This window comes from Meles meles, chromosome 3, assembly GCF_922984935.1.
Source record: "Meles meles chromosome 3, mMelMel3.1 paternal haplotype, whole genome shotgun sequence".
Lineage (NCBI taxonomy): Eukaryota > Metazoa > Chordata > Mammalia > Carnivora > Mustelidae > Meles > Meles meles.
The window spans coordinates 157,534,671-157,561,611 of NC_060068.1; the positions used below are offsets into that span (position 1 = coordinate 157,534,671).

At 37.2% G+C, this 26,941-nt stretch overlaps 1 protein-coding gene across 1 annotated transcript; it reads right to left on the minus strand.

Moving 5' to 3' along the window:
• Positions 1 to 1,881: 1,881 nt before the first annotated feature.
• On the minus strand, positions 1,882 to 26,941 carry TARS1 (threonyl-tRNA synthetase 1). The gene is made up of 19 exons (XM_046000526.1): positions 26,771 to 26,941; positions 22,118 to 22,198; positions 20,185 to 20,375; positions 16,796 to 16,919; positions 15,248 to 15,369; positions 14,645 to 14,762; positions 13,996 to 14,060; positions 13,828 to 13,906; positions 13,016 to 13,162; positions 11,807 to 11,905; positions 10,573 to 10,739; positions 9,485 to 9,647; positions 9,250 to 9,387; positions 8,499 to 8,576; positions 8,184 to 8,284; positions 7,986 to 8,090; positions 6,307 to 6,379; positions 3,389 to 3,503; positions 1,882 to 2,411 (listed from the first exon to the last, which is right to left on the minus strand). Exons 1-19 carry the CDS (start codon positions 26,825 to 26,827, stop codon positions 2,263 to 2,265), a joined length of 2,172 nt encoding a protein of 723 aa, XP_045856482.1. The 5' UTR covers positions 26,828 to 26,941; the 3' UTR covers positions 1,882 to 2,262.

The window sequence follows — 26,941 nt, forward strand, 5'->3', positions numbered from 1 at the left end:
AATAACAACTAATATGGATTTAACAAAAAGATGAGCTATTGGAAGGAGGGAGTGAGAAGATGAAGGGATATGAACTAAAATCCTCATCTTTTGAAACAGAAATCAGTAGAGGGTTTCTAAAAGGGATGAACCTAGAGAGCTGCCGACCTTAGAAACATGAACAGGGCATACACCATCATGACTAAAAGTGGTTGTCTGGGGTAGTGGGAATAGGTGAGGGTCAAAAGGATAAGAGGCTGGTTTCTTGGTAAGCCTTTTATGTCCCTCGCTGTAGTAAAGGTGAAGTGAGGCCAGGTGACTCATGGGGCAGCAGAAGGTTCCTAAGAACTCAGCCCCCACTCTCGGTCCTTTACCCTTTACCCTTGCCTCCACCTCCCCAACCTGCCTCAGGACTCCTGTCTTCGCAGCTTTTGGTTGGGGTGCACCTGTTTTACACATTTTGCAATGTATTTTGGTTTTGGAACCTATTTTACTTCACAGAATTGGGTTTTTACAGATTTAGTCACACGGTGGTTGCAACTGTGCTGTACTGCTCTAAAATTATTCCTGTATATTTGATGACCGAGACCACAGAATTCTAGACGAGATGTCTGATCAAAGTTGAGCAATTCAGCTCTTTCAATTCTTCAAGTCAAATACCAGAATAGAACAGGTGGATAAAACAGTGAATAGAACCGTCTCTGCACAAAAACAAAACCCCAAAAACCCCAAACCAAAACACAATGGAAGAACTAGACTTAAGAGCTTTGATGGGATAAGCCCCCAGTTCCAAGAGCTCTTAGACAGTTGTGCCTTAATGTTTCCACTAGAACAGAGGACTGAGGACTAAGACTAAGGTTGTCAGTTACAAATGGATTCTTTGATTCTCAGTCCTACTAACCTATGAGTTTATTTTACTTTTGTATCTTAAGTTCTGAGAAGTTTATAAAGCTTCTCTAAACATTTCAAGAAACCACTATATAACCCATTTGTTGCTTTGTGTGAAATAAGTACCAAAAGAAATCTAGTTAAACCGAAGTTGGTTTTTGGACCGTTATGGAAGCCATTTAAAATGATTCTATGATACAAATTTTTTCAAACTGAAGAAAAATTCAAATTAAGATACTATGAACTATAAAGAAACAAAAATCAAATACATGGTTTTCAAATGAATCCAAAATTTTGGTGTCATGAATTAGGAAACCAAAGTTGTTTCAAATATATAATTAGTTTTTCTCAAGATACATAAAGAAGTTCATTACAAACCTGTCAAAAGCTAAGTCTTAAGACGTTTATTAGCAAGGCTTAATTATAAAGTTCTTTAAAAAACCCCTATGATTAGAGGTCTTATCTCCTTTAATAAAGTGAGGATTAATCTATGCAAAGTGACTTCATTTTGAAGTGACCCTGTCAAACCAACTTTTGGGGTTATTAGAGAACTGACATGCTGTTGCCTTTTCCAGAGGACTGTATTAAAGAGGAATTAATACATGTTCAAACACGGAACTCCTTATTTTGTGGCGCTCTCCCAATCATCACTTACTGATAGAAAATTCAAAAATTATTCCTTATGAGAGGATAGGGAATTTGTATAACCAGACACTATGGTGCAGAGCAGTCTCCCAGCCCTTTTATTTCTTTAAAAACTCATCTTCACCTTAAAACCTTGTGCAAACCTACTCTGTATTAGATCCATAGTTTGTTCTAACTGTTGACATCTGAAAAGATGTCGGACTTAGATCTCCTAAGTCCGAGAAGCAGGCACCCAGCCCATCCCCCACTCTGAGAACAGCATTCCCTCCCAACGGACATATTAGAAAATATTACAGATAAACACTGAATCACACAATTTGTTCCAGGCGGGTGTATATATATGCGAAGGACAGAGCATTGAAACTTGCATGAATTTAAGTTTTTATTTTTACAACATAATCCAATTCTGGTCTTTTACTTTAATCAAATCTGAAAATTTGTGTTTTCCAACCTCATTAAACTTATAAAAAACATTGTCCCACATTATATTAAAGCATTCCTCATGTTTTATTTCCAGGGTTCCAGTGTTTATTTAACAAAATCATTTAATATCTTTTAATTATCTCCTTCAAATACACGTTATCTAACACCTGTCTAGGACACAAAATAGGTTGATCCTGCAGCCACCCATGCAGACTCCACTGAACTACTCCAAATTCGGTATAAATTGATGTTTTCTAGAGTACAAAATTAGTATTTCAGAAACATTGTTCATCCTTTCCCACGAGCCAATCTGGGTCAAGTTCTTCATTAAAATTCTTCTTCTGCCTGTTTGCTGCGGGACTGCTTGAGCTGCTGTAGCCGCTCGATGGTCTCAGCAATCGTGCGCTCTCCATGGACCTTATTATCTCTTGTGCGGATATTAACGGTGCTGCTGGCTTTCTCTTTTTCCCCGATAACTAAAACAAAAGACATAAAGCTTTATTAGGTGGAAGGCTTCTTCTCGAACATTTGGACAGAAATGATCCTAGGACCTAAAAGCCACCATGTAGCTTTTGATTTTTTAAAACGTTCAAATGAGCTATCAAGTCATGAAAAGACATGCAGGAATTTTACTTAAATGCCTATCATTCACTGAAAGAAGCCAGTCTAGAAAGGCTACATACTGTATGATTCCAAACATATGATGTTCTGGAAAAGGCAAAACCATGGAATTAGTAAAACAAACAAACAAAACAACAACAACAAAACCCTCAGTGGTCATCTGTGGTTAGGAAGAGAGTGTTTTGTATGTGGAGCACAGAGGACCTGGTGGGGACAGCGAAACCATAATGGTGGACACGTCATTATATATTTGGCTAAAGCCATAGAATGGACAAAACCAACAGCGAGCACCTATGTGAACCGTGGACTTTGTAAGATGTATACAGTTTAGTGCAGGATGTTGGCAGTGAGGTGGGCTGTGTCGGTTTTGGGCAAGAGGTACACAAGGAACTTTGTGCTTTCTGCTTAATTTTGCTATGAACTTAAAGTGTTCTAAAAAATAAAATCTATTTAAGAAAAAAATAAAATAAAATGTTTAGGTGACTATGTATAGCTAGGCGACCAATTTAAGAATTTTTTCATTTAAAAAAACAGATCACTTTACAACGCTTCAAACCACTGTAGTTACTGAGTCACTTAATCCAGCCAACTTAATAAAAACTTACCATATAAAGGAACAGGAGATAAAGGAAAGAAGATTTTTATACAAACTTTTAAAGAGCATTCTTCTTTACACCAAAATTTCCTTTTGTTATACCAAATGAAAAAACTTCATAGTGTAAGAATCTGGATTAGAGGGAATTAAACTATCAACCACAATTCTCTTAAGTCTCAAGATTTCAGTGTCTTCCTAAGGTTTGGCAGGTTTTCTTTGGTAAGTTTCCTTTCTTACCTAGGATGAAGTTATATTGTGCTAACTGTGCGTTTCTGATCTTCTTATTTAACGTACAGCCTGGATCCAGATCAATGTCCGCCATGAATTTAGCATCATGGAATTGTTGCCGTACCTATTTAAACAGATACAGAACTCTTCAGATTTAAAATAAGAATTATATTTTGATCTTGAACGATTTTATTTAACGTATGATTTGGAAAGTCACGCAAATATTTAAAAAGGAGTGCTAGTAGATACATTGAAGCATATATTATTAATTTGTGACTTAGGACTACATTTTCAAAAATTAAAATGATATATTTTGCTCTTGAGAGGTAATTGTTTTAGAAAAATCCATAAAAATCAGAACTCAGGGAATCAGCTAACTTTAATCAGCTCTCTTTACAAAAGAAAAAAAAATCCCTTAGCAAACATAAATTCACTTAATGGTTGCCAAGAAATAAATTGCTTATTAGTCTCCATATTAACACATAATGATGGATATCCAGTCTAACACAGAATGTAGTGTCTCTAATCTCTCAAACAGGCAGCAAGGTGGGAAGAGGAATTCAGTCACTGCTGTCACTTGGTGTGTGCAACATTTTAAAAGAAATTGTTGACAGCACAAACAATAGGCCCAAATCATCTTAATAGCTTCTTTTGTTTCTAGAAAGTGGAATACAAACCACCATATAAATTGCTTTTAACACTGTTTCTTTAATAATAACCTTGTATATATGACCTAAGCTAAAAAGAACTCTACAAGAAAAAAAAAAAACAAAAAAACAGAACTCTACAAGAATAATTTATGTAAAATAAAAGAGAACAAGTTTGAGAAATACTAAAAAGTATTTTTTTTCTTTCTGAACAGGTACTTCCTTTTTTTTTTTCTTTTAAGATTTTATTTATTTGACACAGAGAGAGAGATCGCAAGTAGGCAAAGAAGCAGGTAAGAGAGAGGGGGAAGCAGGCTCCCTGCTGAGAAGAGAGCCTGATGTGGGGTTTGATCCCAGGACCATGACCTGAGCTGAAGGCAGAGGCTTAACCCACTGAGCCAACCAGGCACCCCAGGTACTTCCTTTTTGATTAAAAGAAAGTTTTTTTTTTTTTTTTTTTTCCTTACGAGAGTGTGCAAGTGGGGGTGGGGGCTGGTGGGACAGAGGGAAAGGGAGAGACAGAATCTTAGACATGGGGCTCGATCTGATGAACCAGAGATCATGCCCTGAGCCAAAATCAAGAGTCAGATGCTTAACTGACTGAGCCACCCAGTCGCCCCAAAAAGAAACCTTCTTAAGATTCCGTCTTAAGGAACCAGAGGCAAAGATCAAATTGGAATTTCCTGAAAAAAACTTCCAGGAATCTAAAGTTGGCAATTTACATTACAGATTATTATTTCATGCCCTTTATTTCTCCTATAAAAAATACCAGTTCCACTTAACCATCTTCAGTTTTTGTACATTAAATAGTAAACAATGTTTTCAGTATTTTTCCTTTCTATAGAAACTCAACAATTTACTATTTGTAAATTAAATTAAACTATATTAAAGTTTCCATCTACCTGATAACCAATTACCACTAACAGGACACAAGATTTGAATAAACCATTTTTACTTCATTACTAGGCTGTTATTTCTACATGATCATTAACTAATAGGGATTTTTGTTAAGTACACAAATTTCAGAAGGGTCCTTACACAGTTTATTAAGAGTGCCAGGAGACAGGACTATATTTTTGACTGTAAGCTATTTTAAAGAATAAAACACCAGTGTTTTAGTTTCTTAACATGGGCCTTCACACGCACATGAGCTGTACTACTCGGGGAAGTGGGATGATAGTCACAGGCTGTTCAGTACCTCTGGTTTCTCGTCAGTAAGTAACAGTAGTAGTGCTCCCTCAACCCTGTCCACTCAACATAACCAAAAACCCCACGCTTGCACAATTCCAAATGCCACCCCACCACTGATGGAGTGGGAGAAGTCAGTATTGTCAACAATTGAGAAATGAGTTATTTAATTATAGACCTTTCTCCTATCATGTGAGCTTTCATAATGCAAATAAGAGAAAGTATAATCAATTAACCATGGGACATAACTGATTTTTATCATCTATAGCTAAAACTATTGTTGGACATAACTGATTTTTATTGTTTATAACTAAAACTATTGTTGCAGTAACAGAAATATAGTATGTCTGAATTGTTTGCTTTTCAGGTGGTCTAATGTTCATGAATTTTTTAAAGACAGTTAAGACCTGGGTGTAATTTTTTCTGATGACGCAGAAACATGACGGTTGTGAGGTTACAATATTGTTCTCTGATATTTAGATCTGTTTTAACCAGTCAATTTATTACCTTTAGCTTGCAATTACAAAAAAAAAAAAAATTATAAATGCTTCTTTATAACACAACTTCTAATGATTTGAAATGCCTTGGTATGGAATTGTCCCTATAACAGAAAAAACTGTTCTAGTCTTTAAGATGAATGGACATTTACAAATCTATCAGTAAGGTAAGTTTTTTGGTGGGTAAGGCAAAACATGGGTCTGGCACACCATTAACCTAGAAAAAATTTACAAATAATTGAAGAAATATACATTACAAATATGAAGAAAAATTATTCTTTGAGTCAAAGAGCGACTTAAATTGCATTATGCATCTGAAATTACATATACTGCATATATGAAATATATAGCATTCACTATTTCCTCATACTAAACACTAAATATACAACAGTATATAAAACACTATCCAAATTACATCTTCTGATCATGAAACATGCAGGAAAAGTATAAAAGAGGTAATGTAATCTATTCAGAAATAGTAACATTTCTTTATACCACAAGTGGCTTGATCTACCAAGGATATGAAATCATAATGAGATTTAAAAAGCCAAGTGACAAACAGTAAATTGAAAGAAAAGCTGTATTTAAGGATTACCTTTTGGGCATATTCATCACATGTTGGTCCCACTGGAACTACCATTACCTGACGAGGAGACAGCCAGAAGGGCCTTCAGAAGAAATGAAAAATATTTAATGTGGATTGGGACCCTTTCCTAAACAAGGACGGCACATTTCTTAGTTTACTTGTCAGTATCTTTTCCTGAAATATACAAGGGCCACATTCAAAACACTCTCCCCCTGCCCCTTATATCCAATAAAGACTAAAGGGAGGAGATTGAGGGGCAGAGAGGAAACCTTAAAGCAAGAAAATCCGTAACTAAGGTTTGATTTACTAGGCAGATGGCAAAGCACATCGAGAACAGGGGCTATGCCTGATATTTCAGCCTCTCAGGGAAACAGAACATCATGCACCAGGGGCCAGCAGGGCTAACAAAGAATACATTTAATAAGTCACTGTTCAACATTCTCTTAGTAACTACTCTTCACGGGGCACTTGGACCAGACCGTGCCTTCAGTCATTCAAAATCCATGCTGCAGGATTCAGGAAATTGTAACTGATAATAACTGGTGATGGTATTTGAGTGTTTTCACATCTTTTTTTTTTTTTTTTTGGAAAGGCAGACGGTCACCTGTAGCGCCCTGTTTACATCCGGGAGTCTTGCAAGTCTGATCACCCTATGTTCTCCTATGTTTTTACTTTTTTTAAAAAAACTGAGCATTTGTAATTCTACCTGTAGAGTACTTCAGGTGTCAAATCCTCCCTGTGCTGCAGACATTAGGTCTAGTGTTTCTCTTCATCACTCCTCTAGTTTCAGTTGTTTTATTACAGCAGGGATAAGGCACTAAATTCTATCACAACAGGCTTTTTCCCACCTATCACAGGTTTGACAGTGCAACCAGCTGAGGATCATCCTATTCTCTAGAAACCATGGAGAGAATGTTTCCTATATTCGATTCGGTTTTGTGAAACAGAACTAAAAAGAGATGATCTCACGTCAGCGACAAGTGTGACAAACTCTCCTTAAAGACTGAACTAACCAAATCAGAAATAAAACTGAAATGACTATAACATGTAAGATAAAACAGATTTACATTTTACAAGTTTTGCATCAATATAATCAATACGCAGACGCTAAAAAATGGGTGTTTTATAACTTTGTGTGGCTTTCAACTGCCTCGACAAATTGTGCGCCCAAACAAAACTGCTTAAAAATAAAATGGAACTCACAGGCTCATTTCCTGCCAGCAAAAGCATAATGTTGTAGAAACAAGACAAAAAGTATTGATCAGTTTGGAGTCTGTACTTTCAATTAAAATAGTCATTGGCTTCTAAAGGATGTCCAAATAGTTGCTTATTATGATCAGCAATACTCAAAAAGGTGAGCCCGAAACCTACTCTTGTTTACTCAGACAAAAACCTCAAAACCATACTAATCCCAAAATAACAAATGTGCTTCTTAGTGTATAATAACTCCTAATTAGGAAGTATTATATAACATTCAAACAAATCAAGTACTGAATAAATAAAATCACTAATAATTATTCTTAAAGCAAAAATTATGGTTTAAATTATGATTCTTTAGTGAACACTTGTCATTAATTAGAAGAGACCAATCAGATCATTCTCCTTTTTTACTGCATAACTAAACTGTACATCAGACATTTCTTCTAGTCAATTTACATTGTCTGGACAAAAACAATGACGAAAATTACCATTTGCCGCCAAAGTTTTCAGTGAGGATTGCAATCATTCTTTCCACTGACCCCAAGATGGCTCTATGGACAATCACTGGCCTTTTCTTATCATCACCATCATGGCTACATAGGGAAAAAAAAAAAAATTGTTTTACTTTACATATCCCTTTATATTCCCCTAAAGACGAATACTCAGAGGGGACACCAGAAACTCACCTTACAAAAGTGAGATTAAATCTGATGGGCAACTGAAAATCCAGCTGGATTGTTGCACACTGGTGGTACCGACCAATCGCATCTTTAATCTGTATATCAATCTAAACAGTAAATATTGGGTTATTTTAAGTTGCTGTCTATATTAAAGCCGAAAGTTATAACTACTGAACTCAGTAGTTATAACAGGACTGGCCGGCTTTCTTTCTCGCTTTCTCGCTTGCTTGCTTGCTTTCTTTCTTTCTTTCTTTCTTAACTTAAAGTAGGTCTTCGCCCCAAAATAAAAATCACATTACCCAAATATACTTTCATACTGACCTTTGGACCATAAAAAGCTCCATCTCCAGGATTTAGCTCCCACTTCTCACCAAATTCATTCAGACTGTTTTCAAGTTGCTAAGGATAAAAAAAAAATGATTTTTATTTTGTTCATCTGCAACTTCCCTTCTTCCAGCCTGATCTAAAACTACAGTAGTTACTTTCATGAGTCCCTGTGCCCTGTGTTAGAATTTTGTCCACCGAACCACACTCACATACAAAACCCCTTTTCTGAGAAGTAACCGACACACATCACTGTATAGGTTCAAGAAGTGCAACCCGACAGTTTAATTTACATCTAGTGTACAATGATTATCATGTTAGATTCAGTGAACATCCATTTTCTCATAGAGCCACAATAAAAAGAAAAGAGAAGAAAAAAGAACACATCTCCCTGTGACGAGAACTCCCAGAATTTACTCTCTGACCACCCTTCCTGTGGACCACACAGCAGTGTTCACTACAGGCATAATGATGCATATCATGTCCCTGGTACCTGCTGTTCTCATGACTGGAATTTTTATGTTTGGACCACCTTCCCCCAATTCCCCCTTCTGTAAATTACAGCTTGATGACTGAAAAAATATCAACCATTTATAATCTAAAATCATATATTAAAAAACTAGCTTGCTCAAGCCTAGGAACCATTTCAATTTTCTCTTGCTTTTAGCCATTTAAAGAGGCTTGGGTTTCTTGAAACAAGCTCATTTCCGTCAAATAGTATTCAAGTACGCTGAAAAACAAAACTTACTTTCTCAGCTTGATTCCATACTTCAACATCTCCAAGGAATTTTTCTGGACGGGTAGACAGGTTCAATTTAAAAGAAAATCCAAATACGCTATATACCGTACGTAGAAAATCCAAACAACCTTTTATTTCATCCTCAATCTTTAAATTAAAAAAAAAAAAAAAGATAAGTGGTAACTTTCCTTGACTTTATTCACAATTCTTTCAATTATTTTAATCCCACAGAATTTCATAATACCTGCTCCATGGCACAGAATATGTGAGCATCATCTTGCTGGAATCTTCGTACCCGTGTAAGTCCTGTAAGCGCTCCTGACAACTCATTCCTATGAAGTACCCCAAAATCAGCTATCCGCAGGGGCAACTCCCGCCAGGATCTCGGCCGATGATCAAACATAAGGCTGAAGAAAAAAAATTGAAGCCCACTGATACTTAATTTCACAAGCATAAAACTGCTTTTCTTACAAGCAACATTTCTCAAATTCTGGAGTTCATACCAGAATGTACGTACTTGCATGAATAAAAGAGCAAATACATTATAATACAACCATCCACAATTAAGAGAAGATAAAAACCGATTCCCATGGGTCTGGAGTTAAATCCTTGTGCTCAATAGTTCCATTAATTTGAGGACTGCCTTTAATGCTCATATTTTAAAAAAAAATCTCAGCTCCATACCAATCATTTAATATACTGGAAACTAAAGACTGCTTTCTTGTCACTCTCAAAACTGCTTCAGTTCTTGTCTGGCTGAAGGTGTTTCAGCAACTTTAGAGAATCTGGGGAAACTAAGAACAAACCTAGCTGGCTCCCTGACTTACAACCCAGTTCCCTTACAGACAGTCCTCTCGGTCACCTCCGAGGCCTTGCCGCTGGGAGCTGCAGACACCGAGCGACCAGAGCCACAGCTCTCCCTAGTCTTCCCCTGAAGTCACTCTTCAGCTAACTTTCAAGTATAGAAAGTAAAATAACTGCAAAGCAAGGTAGACCTCCCAACGACGTCGATTCATTTACAAGGTTTGAAAAGAACATGTTTAAGAAAAAGAAAACAAACAAACAAACAAACATCTAGAGAATTTGCTACACCCACATTCAGTCTCTCTGTTTTATACTCTGCCTGTTCGCTGCTATCACCCCACAACTGTTCTTGGATATCTACATATCTGAGGATCTATCTGTGCATGAAAGATGTTTTAATATCACAATAATGCTGCATTTAAATATTCTTCTGATTTTTAAGCAAAATTTTTTCAAAGGAGGGAGAGTAATCCAGGACCAACTGCAGTAAAGGAAAATCTCTGCTAGAAACTCAAAGCTGCGAAATACCAGTGTCCGGGGCAGTTCATGGGTTTCAGGGCAAACAGCTCCTTCTCCACCTCAAAGGAGAACATGTTGTCGCTGTAGTGCTGCCAGTGGCCTGACGTCATCCAGAGTCGGCTGTTGTAGATGTTTGGGGTGACCACCTCCTGGAATCCTCGTTTCCTATATTCACTCTGTTAGAAAACGCACATGATACACATGCAGGGAACAGAGAACGTCATACTTGTGGTGGGAGTAAAATTTAAAAAGCAATTTTATACTATCTAGGGAAATTCAAGAAGCACACATATTATAATCCAGAAATTCCACTTGGAGGTACATACCAAAGAGGAAACTCCTGCACACATACATAAGAAGGCCTATCAAAACAACACTACTACTGTATAATCAGTAATATGAGAAATCACATCAGTGTCCACCAATAAGGAACGGGCCTAGTGTGGGTAGTTAAAGACTAGAATAACAAGTGAAAATATGCAGGATTTTAAAAATATTATGATTTTTTGCATTATGGAGACTGATACACGATGAGACTTCATGTATGTAAATCTGAACTCCAGGAACATATAAATGATTTAGGGTACGTATGTATGGGGTAGATATAAAATAACATGAATATATGCTAACTTTAAATAGTAGTTTCTTCTAGTAAAGGAGGGAAATGAATAAAAGGGGTCCTAAAAGGGAGCTTTTTTCCTTTACGCTATATGTATTACCTTACTTAAATAAAAAATCTGAAGCAAGTATAGCCCACTGCCCACCTGTGGTGAATCAGGTGGTGAGTATGCAGATGGCAGTGGTATTATTCCCTACAAAACTGAGTAAGCCTGAAAGACTTTGTGTTTTATAAAGAATAAAAAAGCAATGTAACGAGGTTTACCAGCTTCTCTATTGAGTACATACCCATGTAAAAGGACAAAGTCATGTATTAGGAGGAAGGAATTTTGGGTTTTTGTTTTGTTTTGTTTTTTAAGTAGGTGCCCGATGTGGGGCTCGAATTCATGACCCTGAGGATTAAGACCTGAGCTTAGATCAAGAGTCCAGGCGCTTAATGGATAGCCACTCAGGTGCCCCAGGAGGAAGGATTTTTAAAACATTTTGTGAAAATTCACAATTGCATTTTCACTCTTTTAAATGTTTCTTCTCAAATAGAAAATTATCTTTTCCTTTTAGCAGACCTTATTTAATATCATCAACTTATATTCCAAATTTATAGGAGGAAATAATGAATATGGTTTACCCTGATGAATTCAATAAGTGTATTATAAATGTATGCTCCCTTCGGCAGGAAAAAGCAGCTTCCAGGGCTGAGTTCATGAAAGAAATACAGTTCTTGGTCCTAAGTAAAAGAAAAGCAAAAGAACGTTTCTATATGCACATAACATCAACATAAACGTCAGTGTTCCTGAGTTCAGAATATGACCATGATATCTCGTATTCTAATGTATGCCGTTCCCGAATCAAAGAAAACGTAACATTTCTGGTGCAATTCAATAGTATAGAATTGCAGTTGATTTACAACTTAGCATGAAGTACATTCTCTGCCTGCTACATTCCTGAATCCAGTCAAGTTTACCCAAGAATGACCTGGAGCAGGGGTCTTAGTTCTTTTCAATTATCCATAGTGGGAGCTCTCATAGTTTTAATTCTCCAAAGCTCTGGGATGTGAATATTGTTTCTTTTTCAGAGTAAGAGCAGCAGGAAGGAGACCAGGAAAATGATAGCGATAATCAATGGGAAGATGCTGATGAAGCTGCCTGACTCTGGGTTTTGGTGAAAGCAGCATAACCTCCAGCCTTCTTGCCGATCACTCCCCCAACAAATACCCAGAATTCTCCGGGAGGGGCCCCACCAATTGTTGGTACTTCCTTACCACTGGAACTTATTTCAGGCCACCAAGAAAGCAGGGTAGGAGATGGCACACAGTGAACACAATTTTAGAAATGTCATGTTTTTATCAAAACTAATTTCTAGTTTAGAAAACTTTAAGGGGTAGAAGGATAAAGAAAATGACACAACGGTATCCCCTGGTGACTTACTGTGTCACCTTGGGCAACAAGTAGATTAATTTTAAGGGAAATCAGTTTCCATGTCTTTAAGTCAGTGAAACCAGGAATGTCCAAGGTTATCTCTCTCTCAACTCTATGAAACACTGCTATGCTTCTTTTACTGTGAACTAGGTCACCGTATTTGTTCTCAAAGTAGTAGTTAAAATGAGTCTCTGGGTGGTACTGAGTACATCATAGAAAGGTAATGTGGACAGTAAACAGTAAGATAATAATAAGATAATCAGTAAGTAATTTATGGATTATACAGAATATAGCAGAATAACTACTAGAAAGCCACAGCATCTTTTTAAGAGGAAATTCCTAGTACTTAATACAACTGAGTTACAAATAAAAATAAAGAAAATTCAGTCTAGAAACGCTATTATTCTTTTTTAACATACCCTCCCAATTTTCCTATGATCTCGGTTTTTAGCTTCCTCTTGGAACTTCTCCCATTCTTTCAACATTTTAGGATCTGGGAATGAAATGCCATAAATTCTCTGGAGAGTCTCCATATCTGCTTTGCCTTCCCAATATGTGGAGGAATTCTGAAAACAAAGATTAACCATGAAACAATATTCAAATTTGTTAATATCTCACTTACTTTGAACTACATGTTATTTCTTATACTGGTCTATGAGTCAAATTCATAGCAGTCGTCATAAGAAAAAGACCTCCCTCTCAACTACCCACTCAAAGCACAACCCCATGAACATGAGATGCAAGCCACAAGATGATTAAGCAAAAATGCAAAGTAAACCAACAACAACAAAAAATCTTGAAATGGCCCAGTTTAGTTTTATAATTCAAAGTGCAACTGAATAATCACTCGTAAAATATTTATGAACTGGCAAAAACCGGCAGGACTAGTTTGGTTAAAAAGCACAAATAAAGTAATTATTACTTCACACAAAGGGCAAAAGCACATACTAATAGTGAGTTTCAGAGCTCTTAGAACCATGACTGTGTGAGTTTTGGGAATTCCCTAAAGCTCCATCCCCGTGTGCTCCGGTGATGAATGATGAGTCAGTCACCATTTCAGACTTTCAGTTAAAAAAGACTAGTGACATTGAGCAATTAATAGGATGAGGAAAAAATCCATTCCTAAGTTTGCAATAGAAAAACAGGCAGAAAGAGAAACCAAGAGAAGTTGAAACGCATAACCTATACTAGAAAAGTACATTTATACCGTCTCTAAAGTTACATTGCTTACTTTGTGTATTTTCAAAGTCTTAATTTTGCCAGTATGTCTGACATGAGGACCCCGACAGAGGTCTATTAAAGGGCCACACCTAGAGATAAAAAGAAAGGAAATTTTAAAAAGGACTTAAAAAGACATATATACCTTTTAGTTACATTTAATGACATTTGACATTCTCACCTATAGACTGTGGTAGTTGGAGTAGTCACTTTTTCATTCAGTATCCGGCACTTGAACTTATTGTACTAAAAATAGGAAAATTGTTTGTTTAAAAACCCTCCTTTAATTTTTTTTTTTTTTTTTTTTTCCCTTTTTATTTATTTATTTTTTTTTCAGCGTAACAGTATTCATTCTTTTTGCACAACACCCAGTGCTCCATGCAAAACGTGCCCTCCCCATCACCCACCACCTGTTCCCCCAACCTCCCACCCCTGACCCTTCAAAACCCTCAGGTTGTTTTTCAGAGTCCATAGTCTCTTATGGTTCGCCTCCCCTCCCCAATGTCCATAGCCCGCACCCCCTCTCCCAATCCCACCTCCCCCCAGCAACCCCCAGTTTGTTTTGTGAGATTAAGAGTCATTTATGGTTTGTCTCCCTCCCAATCCCATCTTGTTTCATTTTTATCTCTAAATACTACAGCTGAACTATAACTCAAAATACATCTTATTGAAGCAGGAAAATAAATATGTCGATACTTCATGTTTTAAAAACACTTACGTTTTTCTAAAGAACATGCTTCAACTTAATACACTAAACCCCAGTGTGACAACTTCAAGTAACATTACAGACGAATACAGAAGTGGAGGCCATATGTTACAGCTCAGTTTACCTTAAACATTTCCAGCAAAGTTTCTTTCTTTACTTCCAGCCTTTCAAAAGCTTGCTTTTCTTTAATGATTTTTTTACATAAAGTCTCCAAAGAAGAGAAATCATTGCTGGACACACCCCTGAAGGAAGAGGAAGTATAATTAATCTCTTTCCACTCTATTCTACTCACCTAGGACCTTGGTGGAATAGTTCTTTAAGAAAACGTGAAGAGTTTTAATATAAAAAAATAGACCCTTACGTCATATATTAGAATTTTAAACTAGGTATTATTATTATTTTTGTATTTTATATTTTCAGTGGCTTCTACCTTGGTCATCGTGGAGACTGTTCTCACTAATGAACCCTCCCTCCACCACCGCTATGAATGGCCTCATTTTATTTCCCAACATCCCTTAGAGCTCTACCTCCACTGATCTACAACAGAGCTCTTGTAAGTTACGAGTACTTCATAAGTTACAACACTTCAAGTTTTGGTAGGGGAAACACTTGGTGACTATTAAGCAGTAAGCTAATTAATATTCCTTCCTTACTGAGAGCTCTTTAAAAATAATGTATGGACTCTGAGTAATTCCAAACTTATTTTTTATTCAGTTACATAACTTACCCTTCTTCAAGGTACATGTCATAATAGAACCCATTTTCTATTGGTGGGCCATAACATAAACATCCGCCATAGACTCTTTCCATGGCTTCACCCATTATGTGAGCGCTTGAATGCCAATATACCTGAAAACGTGAAGAAAAATGGGATGGTCTGAGTTTGAGCATATATGCTGTAAATTAATATGGCTGCCTTAAAAAAGAGATATATAGGGGCAGTGGCTCAGTGGGTTAAAGCCTCTGCCTTCAGCTCAGGTCATGATCCCAGGGTCCTGGGACTGAGCCCCACATCAGGCTCTCTGCTTAGCAGGGAGCCTGCTTCCTCCTCTCTCTGTGCCTGCCTCTGCCTACTTGTGATCTCTCTCTGTCAAATAAATAAATAAAATCTTAAAAAACAAAAAAAAACCGTTAGTATAACTCATAACTTTCCAAAAACCTAACTACTAGCATCCTACTACTGACCCGAAGCCTTAGTGATAACATAGTCAACTGACACATATTTTGCAGGGTATATACATGTTATATACCATATTGTTACAATAAAGTAAGCTGAAGAAAAAAAGTTATTAAGCAAAACATATGGAAAATACATCTATTTTATCAAACAATACTTACATTTATTTATAGAAAAACAATCTGTGTATTAGTAGACCTGCACAGTTCAAACTCATATTGTTTAGGGGTCATTTGTACTTGGTTTTTAAGGTGGTCCGATGAGTCAGAATATATCAAAAGCTATATTTTTAAGATTTGGAAGGTACTGAAATGATTTTTTTAAATTTTCATAAAAAACTTAAGGAATGCAGAATACATCTGAAAACCACAACACATATTTAAGTAAACTGTCATAATAAAACAAAATATTTTATTTTCCTTTATATGGTATACCATCCCGGAGAAATAAGAAGAAAACCTTGCCATTAAGTGCAGGCTGATTTTTATAGTGCTTTCAAGCAGATTTGCATTTTAAGATGAGGAAAATATGGAAATTAATTATTCAATAGGGACAGTAGTTTAAAGATGTGTTCAATTTTATTTGTAAATCTATACATACTGCTTAAGGGTAAAGGAATTTTTATTTGCTTTGCCAATTTTTAATAAAAATCCCAGAACATTTTCCTCACTGAAGTATCCAGTAATGAAAATAAATCTATTCAAGTTCACTTTTTTTCTTTTTTTTTAAAGATTTTATTTATTTGTCAGAGAGAGAGAGTACACACAAGCAGGCAAAGAGGCAGGCAGAGAGAGAGGAGGAAGCAGGCATCCTGCCAAGCAAGGAGCCCGATGCAGGACTCGATCCCAGGACCCCAGAATCATGACCTGAGCCGAAGGCAGTGGCTTAACCAACTGAACCACCCAGGCATCCCTCAAGTTCACTTCTTAAATACACAAGGCATGCTCTTTTTTGCTGCTTTCCTAAATGAAAGATATAATGAAGATTTCAAATATGATAATACCAGTAAACTCTAAACCCACTGACAGTGGGAGCAGGAAGAGACTGGAAATGTGAATCTTTATCTTGAAATTCAGTGACTACTAAATAAAAACTTACTGCTTGAGCCTCCTCATCCTCAAATTTGAGAAGCTCCAAGGTACAATCTTCCTCGAGAGGACGGTCTAGGTCCCAGACAACTTGATTCACTTTAGCGATCACAGTGTTGTCAGCCAGGCCTTGACTAAAAAAATATACACACAAGCATATATATATATATACACAAAAGAATGTAAAAAAGAATCTTCTGTAGTCAAACAATTAATGTGAGAATAAGAACAGGAAAATAAGCACTATATATATTCTGTATTAAGACTACATATATTATTTATATGTATTATAGCTTTCTGAAATAAAATGGAAAAAAATAACAAACTCCTAAACTGTACCCAAGTATAACTAGAGGATCCCCAAAATCCAGAACACTATTATTTTACATTTAATGCCTCTTATTTAAGCAGACACAACTGTGATAAACAATTTTCAGCGGTTTGATTAATCTTTTCATCTCTCCAAATAAAGTTTTCCACAAAACTAAGCTATTTAGACTCCAAAAAAGAAAAAGAGGGGCTACTAAGTAACTCATCTCCTCTTTCTCCTGCTTGAAATCTGTAATAGCTCTTTTCTGTGAGGTGGAATAAATTCTGTAAATGCCTAAGATGGTATGATTTCTAACAAGTACATAGGTAAATACAGGACTATTTAATAAAACTTGTTTATAATATGGATTTTAAAAGTCATCTACACACACACAGCACAGGGTATACAATATAAACTATCACCAAGCAATTAAGACCACACAATCAGACCACATCAAGTGGAAGACCCACAGGAATTCTGAGGATTGGAATGCAGCAGAAGTCAGATTAGTGTGACAAGCTTTGAGAATAAAGTAATGAGGGGCTGAACAATCAGGGCCTGCACAGGAAGAAAAGGAGAGGAGACAGCACTCTAGACAAGGGAGATGTGGGTTAAGAAAAGTTCAGGAAGCTGCGTGGCTAGAGAATTGAGTAAGATTAATCAGATGATAGGTCTGAATGGGCAGCCAGAGAAGTGGCAGTCTGTCATAGCTTAGACACAAGCAGACAACACTCCACACTGTGAAGGAGAAGTTTGCAGCCTTTGTATTGTTAGTCTTAAATAAACCCACCACCTGAAAGCTTCAGTTGGCAAGACTTGTAGGGCTGGATGGTTCCCTCCTTACTCTGTATAAGTACAACTAAGTACATCCAACCTCCCCCCTTGAGAAAGCAAACTATAAATTCCTATCCCATTTTCAAATTCACTGAATTTCCCACAGATTACGTCCAATGTTTTCTTTCTTTCTGAGATCACACAAAGCCAGTAAAATGAAAACAATATACACATTTCATAACACATACATAGATCTGGCAGAGAGAAATGCATTTTATCATATCGGTGTAAAAGTTTTCAGAAGATTAAAGAATTGACCAAAAGGTGACTAACAGTCTCTATATTCTTTGGGAGAAAATGGCTTTTATCTCAGGGCCCAAAATAGTGCATTGAGATGTAAACAGCAGTTATTTTGAAAATGTAGATATGCACAGAACATATTAGATCATCTTTTTCAATTTTCCAAAGAAAGGATAAAGTATTTAAACTTTCAGATTTAAAACAAACAAAACTTCAAAGAAAAACCTTTTGAAGCAAATGGAGCACGCCTTCTTTTTTCTTCCCTTTTGTATCCACAACTGATTATCCAAACATTTCAACAGTCTGTTACTCATGCTACAATTTTGCACACAACAGCCAAGAATTTATTCTGGACTTTTGTAAAAATGTCATAACGCACCCTCATTTGCAGATCAGTTCGCCTTATGTAAAATATTGCAGCTCTCAAAAAAAAAATATTTTCTAATTGGTTACTTGATAAAATTACAATGTAATCTGGAGGACAACATTGTAGAATGTAGAGAAAAAGTTCCTGGACTAATAGGAGCCTGAATTACACAGCTACAATCTCAATGTTCAACAAGGGAGGAAGAGCTGTGTAATTCAGGCTATTAGTTACCTCTAAAATGAAAGGCTGAACTTATATTTAGAGGTCTATCCAGTTATTTATGATCTCACATGGAAATCTACTTAATATTACAATTTTCTTCGTACTTCCTCTGGAGTAAGATAGAAGTACTTTAGGTAGAAGCAATGGTCAAATTAACAGAGGTACTAACTAGTGTCCATAGCACAATAAAGACTCATGGCTCATAGGCCAACTGCTTCTACACTCACCAGCTGCATCATGATCACGGACTTACCACTAATTGGCTAGGTTGGTTCCCAAACCTCTTTCTGTTTTCTCTTTTCTTTTAGGCCTTAGGTTCAACAGTATGAAACTGATGATAATCAACCATTTTTAACAATTACATGGTGATGGCAGGTGGTTGAAATCAACATATAATGAATTAATAAAAATAGAAGTAATTACATACATAGGGTGAAGGATATAGTGAATAAATATATATTATGTGTCTTAAATTAGAATGTTCAAGAAAGAATTTGGCGAGATTTTTCTGTAAAGAGCTAAATATTCAGACTGGGCCACACATGGTATCTCTCACATCTTAGTTTTCTTGTTCTTTTTCAAACCATTTAAGAACCATGCTTGCTCCTGGGCTGTACAAAAGTAGGCTATGATCACAGTTTGCCCACACCTGGTATGAGACAGGTGCATCAATTCATGCTTTCCCATCTGTATCATTTCCTATAAACAACGATTCATCCCAATCATATCAGAGTTAGAAAGCTTGAACTGTACTACAAAGTTTGCATCTAATTCTGTTATTTCTTCCCAACCCAAGTTTTAAGATCAGACATGTTCCTTTGGATTTATAAAAATAGTACATTGTTTTCATGTGTCATATAGCAGCTTCTTAACTGCCCCATGTGAGATGTTCTACTTTCATTTTTAACTTCAAAACAGATATTTAAGTCAAAATAGGTGAAACACTCTACTTGGTTTTGTGATATTTACGAAGTAGAAGAATTAATAATATAAAATCCTTTGTAACATAAGAACCAAAGTGGACTCTCTCAAAAATTAATTTTGAATCTTTTTTTTTTTTAAAGATTTTATTTATTTGATGGAGAGAGAAAGAGAGAGAGTGCACAGGTCCACACAAGCAGGGGGAGTGGTAGGCAGAGGGAGAAGGACGACCAGACGCAGGGCTCGATCCCAGGACCCTGTGATCATGACCTGAGCCGAAGGCAGATGCTTAACAGACTGAGCCACCCAGGCGCCCCTTAACTTTGAATCCTGAGTATAGAGCTCCACAGCATTTTGATTTTTTAAAATCCCAAATAATATAAATTAAACATTAAGAACACAAACAGTAACATAAAAATATTATGAAGATAAAACTTAACAAGATAATAAAAAAAAAAGAGTTTAGTTACAAACAACAGAAGGTCAAGACAGGTGTAACTTTTACCTAATTCCACAAGCAATTTGATATGGTGTAGTTTTCCAGGATTCTGCATTGACCTGTTTACCATCAGGCAGAATGACTTTAATCGGCTTGCTATCTTTTTCTGCCTTCTCAGCCAGAATGGAATCGTGTTCTGCTTTTAGTTTATTATACATCTCAAGACGTGTGTTAATATATTCAGGCCAAGGATTTAACTGCAAGACAAGAAATGAGGAAATAAATGATTAGTAAATACTTGCTTTCCTCTTTAGAAAAAAGAAAGAAATAATAAAAACTGACAATACAAAAATTCTGATTACTAATGCAATATGGCAAATGGATTGCCCAAATCATGAAGCACAGCTAAATCTTGTCCTAAAATTAAGGTAAGAAAAGGAATTAAAAGCTGTTTTCTTATAATTTTTGCTATAAGAATTTTTTAAAAAACAAAAAATATAAGTAACAATAGACATGTGGGCTGTCAGTATCTTAAATGGACAATTATTACCATTTGCTATTTGCATAAGGTGATTTTTTTCCTTTTAAGACGTCCTCTGAAGGTTTTTTCTATCTAAATGACACATACAGTTATAAATAGTACTAGAAATAAAATGGCTTTTCCATTTTGTTTCAATCTTGTTCAAGGAACGGTCTGTGTAGCTGGTCAGACTATAAGTTCACTTACAATTCTTAACTAACCAACTATAAATTTATTTGACTTAAGGGCTCCCATTCAAGGAAAATTTTCTCCAAATTCAAAGAGAAGGATAACACTTGCACCTTGCCCCTGGAAGGGAAGTAAGACAAGTATATAAGTGATGGGAGCACAGAGGAGGAGGAAAGGTCTTGGACCGCTCACTATGAACTTTTTTCCAGACAGATCATTTAAGGAACATATGGCCACATTTTGTACTCAATATATTCTCTTCAGAAGGGTCCTTTAATTGCACCTTTTGTTCCCTCTTTGCAGGCTAATTCTCAAGCTGTGACGGAATTAACACGTACCACTGTACTGAAAACATGAAAAACAGATGAGGAAACATACGTATTTTTCTATTTACTTGCAAATTTAAAAATTCACAACCAACAACTTCCCCCATTACAGCGGACTATAATGAACAAAACCTAAGAGAAATGGTTGGGTGGGGCTGCAAGCAACACTTAGTTCTTGATCACCTACCAACTGACCCTTCAGCTTGAGCGACGCGGCATTAGTAAGAGCAGCTCTGTAAAGCCGGTTTACTGTCCTACAGAACACTTCTAGAACACCTGCTCCTTTGTGCTTCTACATCCTGGTAGTTTTCTAAGGAGTCTCTAATAAAATGCAATGACTAAAGCGAAAACTGAAACATGGTTCACAGCAGTTCAACTTCAAAAATAAAGTGGGAAGACGAGCTTAACTGCCTCATAAGCAGAATACCCAGAAACCAGGTTGATTCTAGGCTGACTTTTGAAATGCCACCTACACTCAGTGCGAGCTCGAGGAACTGTAAGCATTTTCTTTACAATGGCGAGGCCTCAAAACCAAACCCTAGTGGCAAGTCCTCGTGGAAACAGTGTGACGGGTCAAGGAATTGGGCCCTCTTTGGCATCTGTTGCATTCAGTGTAAACTTAAACATCAAGTCTCTACCTCTTAGTATCTTATTGAATGAAATGATCAGACAGCTGGCATCCAAGCTGGCAACTGAGCAATTACCAAATCCCCTTCTTTCCAGCTTTTTTTCTCTGATTTTTATATCTTATCCCACAGATTATCTTTCAATCCTACTTCAATATTCTTTTCCTTTTTCAATAATAAATAGCTGCGAATTTTTTCCCCCGCTCAGACTTTCCTTTCCTAATTCTTTTCCCAGAGTTTTCCACCTACTGCCTTGTAAACCATTTACAATCTTACACAGATTAAGTGTGAGACCTGCCACCTGTCAATCTTTGACAACAGGGCTCTGAAACACTCACCTCTGCTCGACCTCCATCTCCAGATCCTTCTTTGTTCTTCTTCTTGCCTCCATCCTTTCGCTTCTCCTCCCCGGCACCTACCTACATAAGCAAAGAAGAAATAAGATTTTATACCCTACTCTAATCTGACACCCATTCATGCTGCACCCAGAAAAGTTCTGAGGATATTATTTGAGCATGTATTTAAAAAAGGGGGGGGGTGAGTAATGTGATTTCAAAAGACTAGAAAATTTCACCATTGACAAAGACAAATTAACAACTTGCAATAAGCACGTCTTAATAAAGTAGAAAGGAGTTACTTGATAATAGTCAAGTCCTCAAATTTCGTTTATTTTGCTTGTCCTGTGATTCTCACTTCACGTTTGCCTGGACATATACTCAGTATATGGTCACAAAAAGGCATGCAATTTATTCAGTAATAGTATTTGCAGGAAAAAAAAAACTGAATCTAATATATATCCAACCACTCTACAAGTACTACTGAGAGACTGTGCTCATAGGTTTTTGTTAAACCCTAAGAAAAGCCCAATCCCTACAATGTGCAAACTTAATCTCTCCAGGGAAACTAAGGTACACACATGTGAGAAACTCCCAGAGGAGGAAAGAACACAGCCACAGCATTATGATTAGATGTTAAGTAAGTTAGGACAACTAACTTTAATGGATGAAGATTTTAACAGGCTGGATTTTGAGAATGGAGGAAATAAACTGATGGAAATGTTGAAAGAGAGAATGAGAAAAAAATGAGAGAGAGAGAATGACAAAACCAGGCTGACTAAAACAGATTGTTTTAGGAAATCATGTCAATTAAGACAGACGAGGGCTTACATAGAAGCAAACACTTGGGTTATGGGGTTATGGGGTTTCCATAAGGAATAATTAGAAGTACATGAAGTCATAGAAGTTTTAAAGCAGTAAATCCTGTGTAAAAAGGCAACCAGTGTAGCGTTGGTCTATACTGGTGGTTGTCAACCAGAAGAAATTTTGCCCCCTAGCGGATACCTGGCATTGTCAGTTGACACTGGCTGTCACAACTGGGGGGAGCAACTGGCATACAGTGGGAAGAGGCCAGGGATGTTATTAAACATCCCACAATGCACAGGTCAGCCTCCCCAAACACAGAATTATCCAGTCCACAAGGTCAAGAAACCCTGACATGCATTATAGGATACAGTGAAAAGTATCTTCACAGAAATGAACACCCTACTTCACTGCTCAGACAGAAACATCCTCAAGCAAATTGTACTACAAAGCTTTACAATGTACAAAGTTTCCCCACAAACAATCTGCATCTAGTTCTCAGCAACCCTGTGAGATTGACATTATTATCATTCCTATTTTACATATACAATTAAATCCAGAAAAGCTAGATGATTTTTCTAGGTTCCCACATTCTAGGTTCACACATCTCTTTCACAGGAAAGATACCCATCCAGGTGCTGACAGCGGTCCACTCTAAGGAGGAAAATGATCATCAGCAGCGAAGGAGTTTTGAGGGTAGAACTGGGAATAAGAAGGGGGGGGGCTTTATTATAGTTTTCTATGTCTGTGGTCTTTGATTTTTTTCCTGACAGTTTTATTGAGATATTTTCCTACACCATACAATTCACCTATATAAAGTATACAACTCAATGGTTTTTAATGTATTCACTCAACTATCACCAAGTTCAGTTTTAAAACATTTTCATCACCCCAAAAGGAAACACTGTCCCCATTAGCAGCCACTCCATTTTCTCTTCTCCCCAGCCCCTGGCAACCACTAATCCACTGTTTCTATATATTTGCCTATTCCCGGCACTTCATATAAATGGAAGCATATAATATATGGTCTTTTTGGCTGATTTCTTTCACTCAGCATGATTTCAAGATCACTCATGTTACACACATCAGTACTTCATTCTTTTTTTATTGCCAAATAATATTCCACTATTTATTTACCCGCTTAACAGTTGGACATTTTGAAATGTATTACTTGTATAATTTAAAAAATAAACTAAATTTAAAAATATGAATTCTAATTTCAAGCTGAGCTAAACCTTTTCCTGCTCTGGGATTCCGGATTTCACAAACTTTTCAGATTCATTTATAGTCAGTAGATAAATAATGAACATAACTTAAGCCTATTCTAATCAATAAGTACTAACCAATAAAGTTATAAGATTCTCTATATGCCTTTGCTCTACTGTAGAAATAATGCAACTAGTCAAGTATCTCTAGTAAGAGGGATGAAACCGAACTGCAGGTGTGTGCAGGTTTAAAATGGAAAAACAATGAGATACTTCTACTTTTCAGATTATATGTTATTGGTTTTAGTCATATGGATATTTGGCAAATGAATAGGAGTACTGGAAAAGAAAGGAGAAAATTAACAGAAAGGTTTTTCTGTGGTCTAAATGCCTCTTTCTTTACAAATGAGAATAAGGGCCCAAGGAGAATAAAGTATTTTGCTTATTTGTATACAGCTAGTAAGTAGTAGGGCCAGGACTTTAAAACAGGTTACTCTAGAACCCTGAGCTCCAGTCCATCTTTACTACAACAATAAGGAAGATGTTGGGCAACTATTCTCTATTCCCAACAAAAACAGAAAAAAAAATCTGAGTTTACGCTTCATGTATTTATGTACATGCAATCTAAAATTTCAATCCAAAAGTTGGAACACAGTTGGGACTGTGAAGGGAAGCTACAGAATTACCCTCCTCAGGGATATTTAGCATTTGAAGGAAAAGTACCTATACAGAGTGTAGTGTAATCAAATTCAACTCCAGGGACTGGGACAGGTCTTTAGGTATGTCCTGAAGTCCACTAGTTTGATTCAGTATCTGTCCCTGACTCATTACTAAGCAGGGGACAGGAGGTAAGACAGCACCAGAGCTATACGTATTGGTTACTGAATATTGGGTTTGAGCAAGGTATTTATTTGTTCTTTGCCTGTTTCCTCATCTGTATAATGAGGATAACAGAACCTAATTCATAGTTATTGTAAGGATTGAAAAAGCTGAGTTAATGCATGTAATGCATAATATAGTACCAGACCCACAGTGAGCACTCAGTAAGTACTAGGTATTGCAGAGATATCATGTATTTGTTAGCTCTACATCACCTCCAATTAAGAATGGCATAACATAATATCTGAGGATATGGAAAGTTGTCGACTACGGACTATTAAGTAAAAAAAGTAAACAAGTTACAAAACAATAAAGATACCATTTTTAAGTGAAAAATATAAATGGAGAAAACTCTATGGATAGGCACCATTTATCACCTTAAATTTCATTTATGCAGTTTAGAATGTGCAAATATGCATTTCCCCCATTCTATTCCCGAGTTAGAGGACACCTTTATTCTACTGATGAGAAAAGTGTTGCTTCTATGCGATTTATCCTTCCAGAGAGTTAGGGCTGTGGCTGTTTTAGCTTGTGACATCACCACTTCTCACTTGGACTACTGCAACAGCCTCCTGCTTGTGGCCTCACCTCTTTCCAACACACCTTTCATCCCAATGCCTGAATGATCTTTAATTAAAACTACAATCCACACTTATCATTTTCCTATTTAAAAACTTTCACCTGTAGAACACAATTTCAAGTGTCTATCTCCTGAAATCCTTCTAAGAACTGTGGCTCCCTCTTCAGGCTGATCCCTTGCAAGCAACTTAACGACAATTCCTGGGTGTCCCTTTTTACTACCCTTGCTACCTTTACCTGGGAAGCATTGCCATGCCTGGTTTACCTGGTGAACTTAAGACTCATACTTCCTAAGTGAAGTCAAACGAGATGTGCCCAAGCAGAGTTAGGTGCTCTCTCTTTCTGTAATCCCACACAGTTGATCACACTGCACAATGATTTTTTTTCCTGTCTCACACACCAGGCTGTGAAGTCTTTGATATCACGCACTAGGTCCTTTTCACCTGCTTACCTTCATCTTCCAGCAGTGCCTGGCAGAATGAATACCTGACATTTGCTGATCACTTAAAAAACAAAACAAAACAAAACAAAACAAAACAAAACAAAACAACTCATTCTAGTGGTGTGAAAGTGACCTGGGAGTTGTTCCTAAGGAGCAGATGAGACCAAAGTGAAAGTGCAAGGCTGAAATGATCAGCAGGTGTGAATGTGGTAAGGACTGTCTACAGCACCAGGCAGGGAAGTGTGTAGCCTAAGACACCCGGCCTCTACCACTTATTATAAACCACCCAAACTGAGTAAGTTGGGTCAGTTCTCGGAGACTCAGTTTTCCTTTTCTTAAAGTGAAGGGAACTCCTGCGGGGTTTTAGGATTAAATGAGGTTCCGCAGTGTTCTTCCCGCCTAAAGTGAGTAAAAAGCATTACTCTGGGAGTCCCGTGTCCTAGATTCTAATTCTGTTTCGGCTTCTAATTAGATGTCTGGCTCTAAGCTAGTCCCTCACTCAGGACCTCAGTTTCTTCATCTGCAAAAAGAGGATGGACCTAGAGATGACATGCAAGGCCCCGCCCTACTTTATAAATGGACAATCTCTCCCCGAAAGAGGCTCTGACTCCTCCAGGAGCTCCACTGTCCCTCTCGGGTCCCTCCGACCCACACGGCGCGGGCCGCTTCCTCCTTCCCGCCTGGTTGGGCGCGGTGGACACCAAGCAGAGCCCCAGCCTGCCTCCGGGTCCCCCTCAGTTCGCTCACCGGCTTCTCCTCGCCTCCCATCTTCCCTGAAGGGCTCTTGTCCTTCTCTTCCGACATCCAGAAGCCACGAAGGGAGGACGGAACACAAAAGTGACGCTCTGGAAGAGAAGAGAGCGGAGACCAGTCACAGGCGGGCTGGGGACCCGGGAACACTGCGCTTGCGCCACGTGG

What these genes read in the sequence shown, in the direction of transcription:
- TARS1 (XM_046000526.1), bottom strand. Translation starts at nt 26,827, where the DNA reads ATGTCGGAAGAGAAGGACAAGAGCCCTTCAGGGAAGATGGGAGGCGAG. An exon ending in CACTTATTGAATTCATCAGG is followed by an intron (nt 10,740 to 11,806) that starts GTAAACCATATT and finishes GTTTTCTAACAG; the next exon opens with AGTGAATATAGGAAACGAGG. An exon ending in ATGAACTGCCCCGGACACTG is followed by an intron (nt 9,648 to 10,572) that starts GTATTTCGCAGC and finishes TTTTTTCTTCAG; the next exon opens with CCTTATGTTTGATCATCGGC.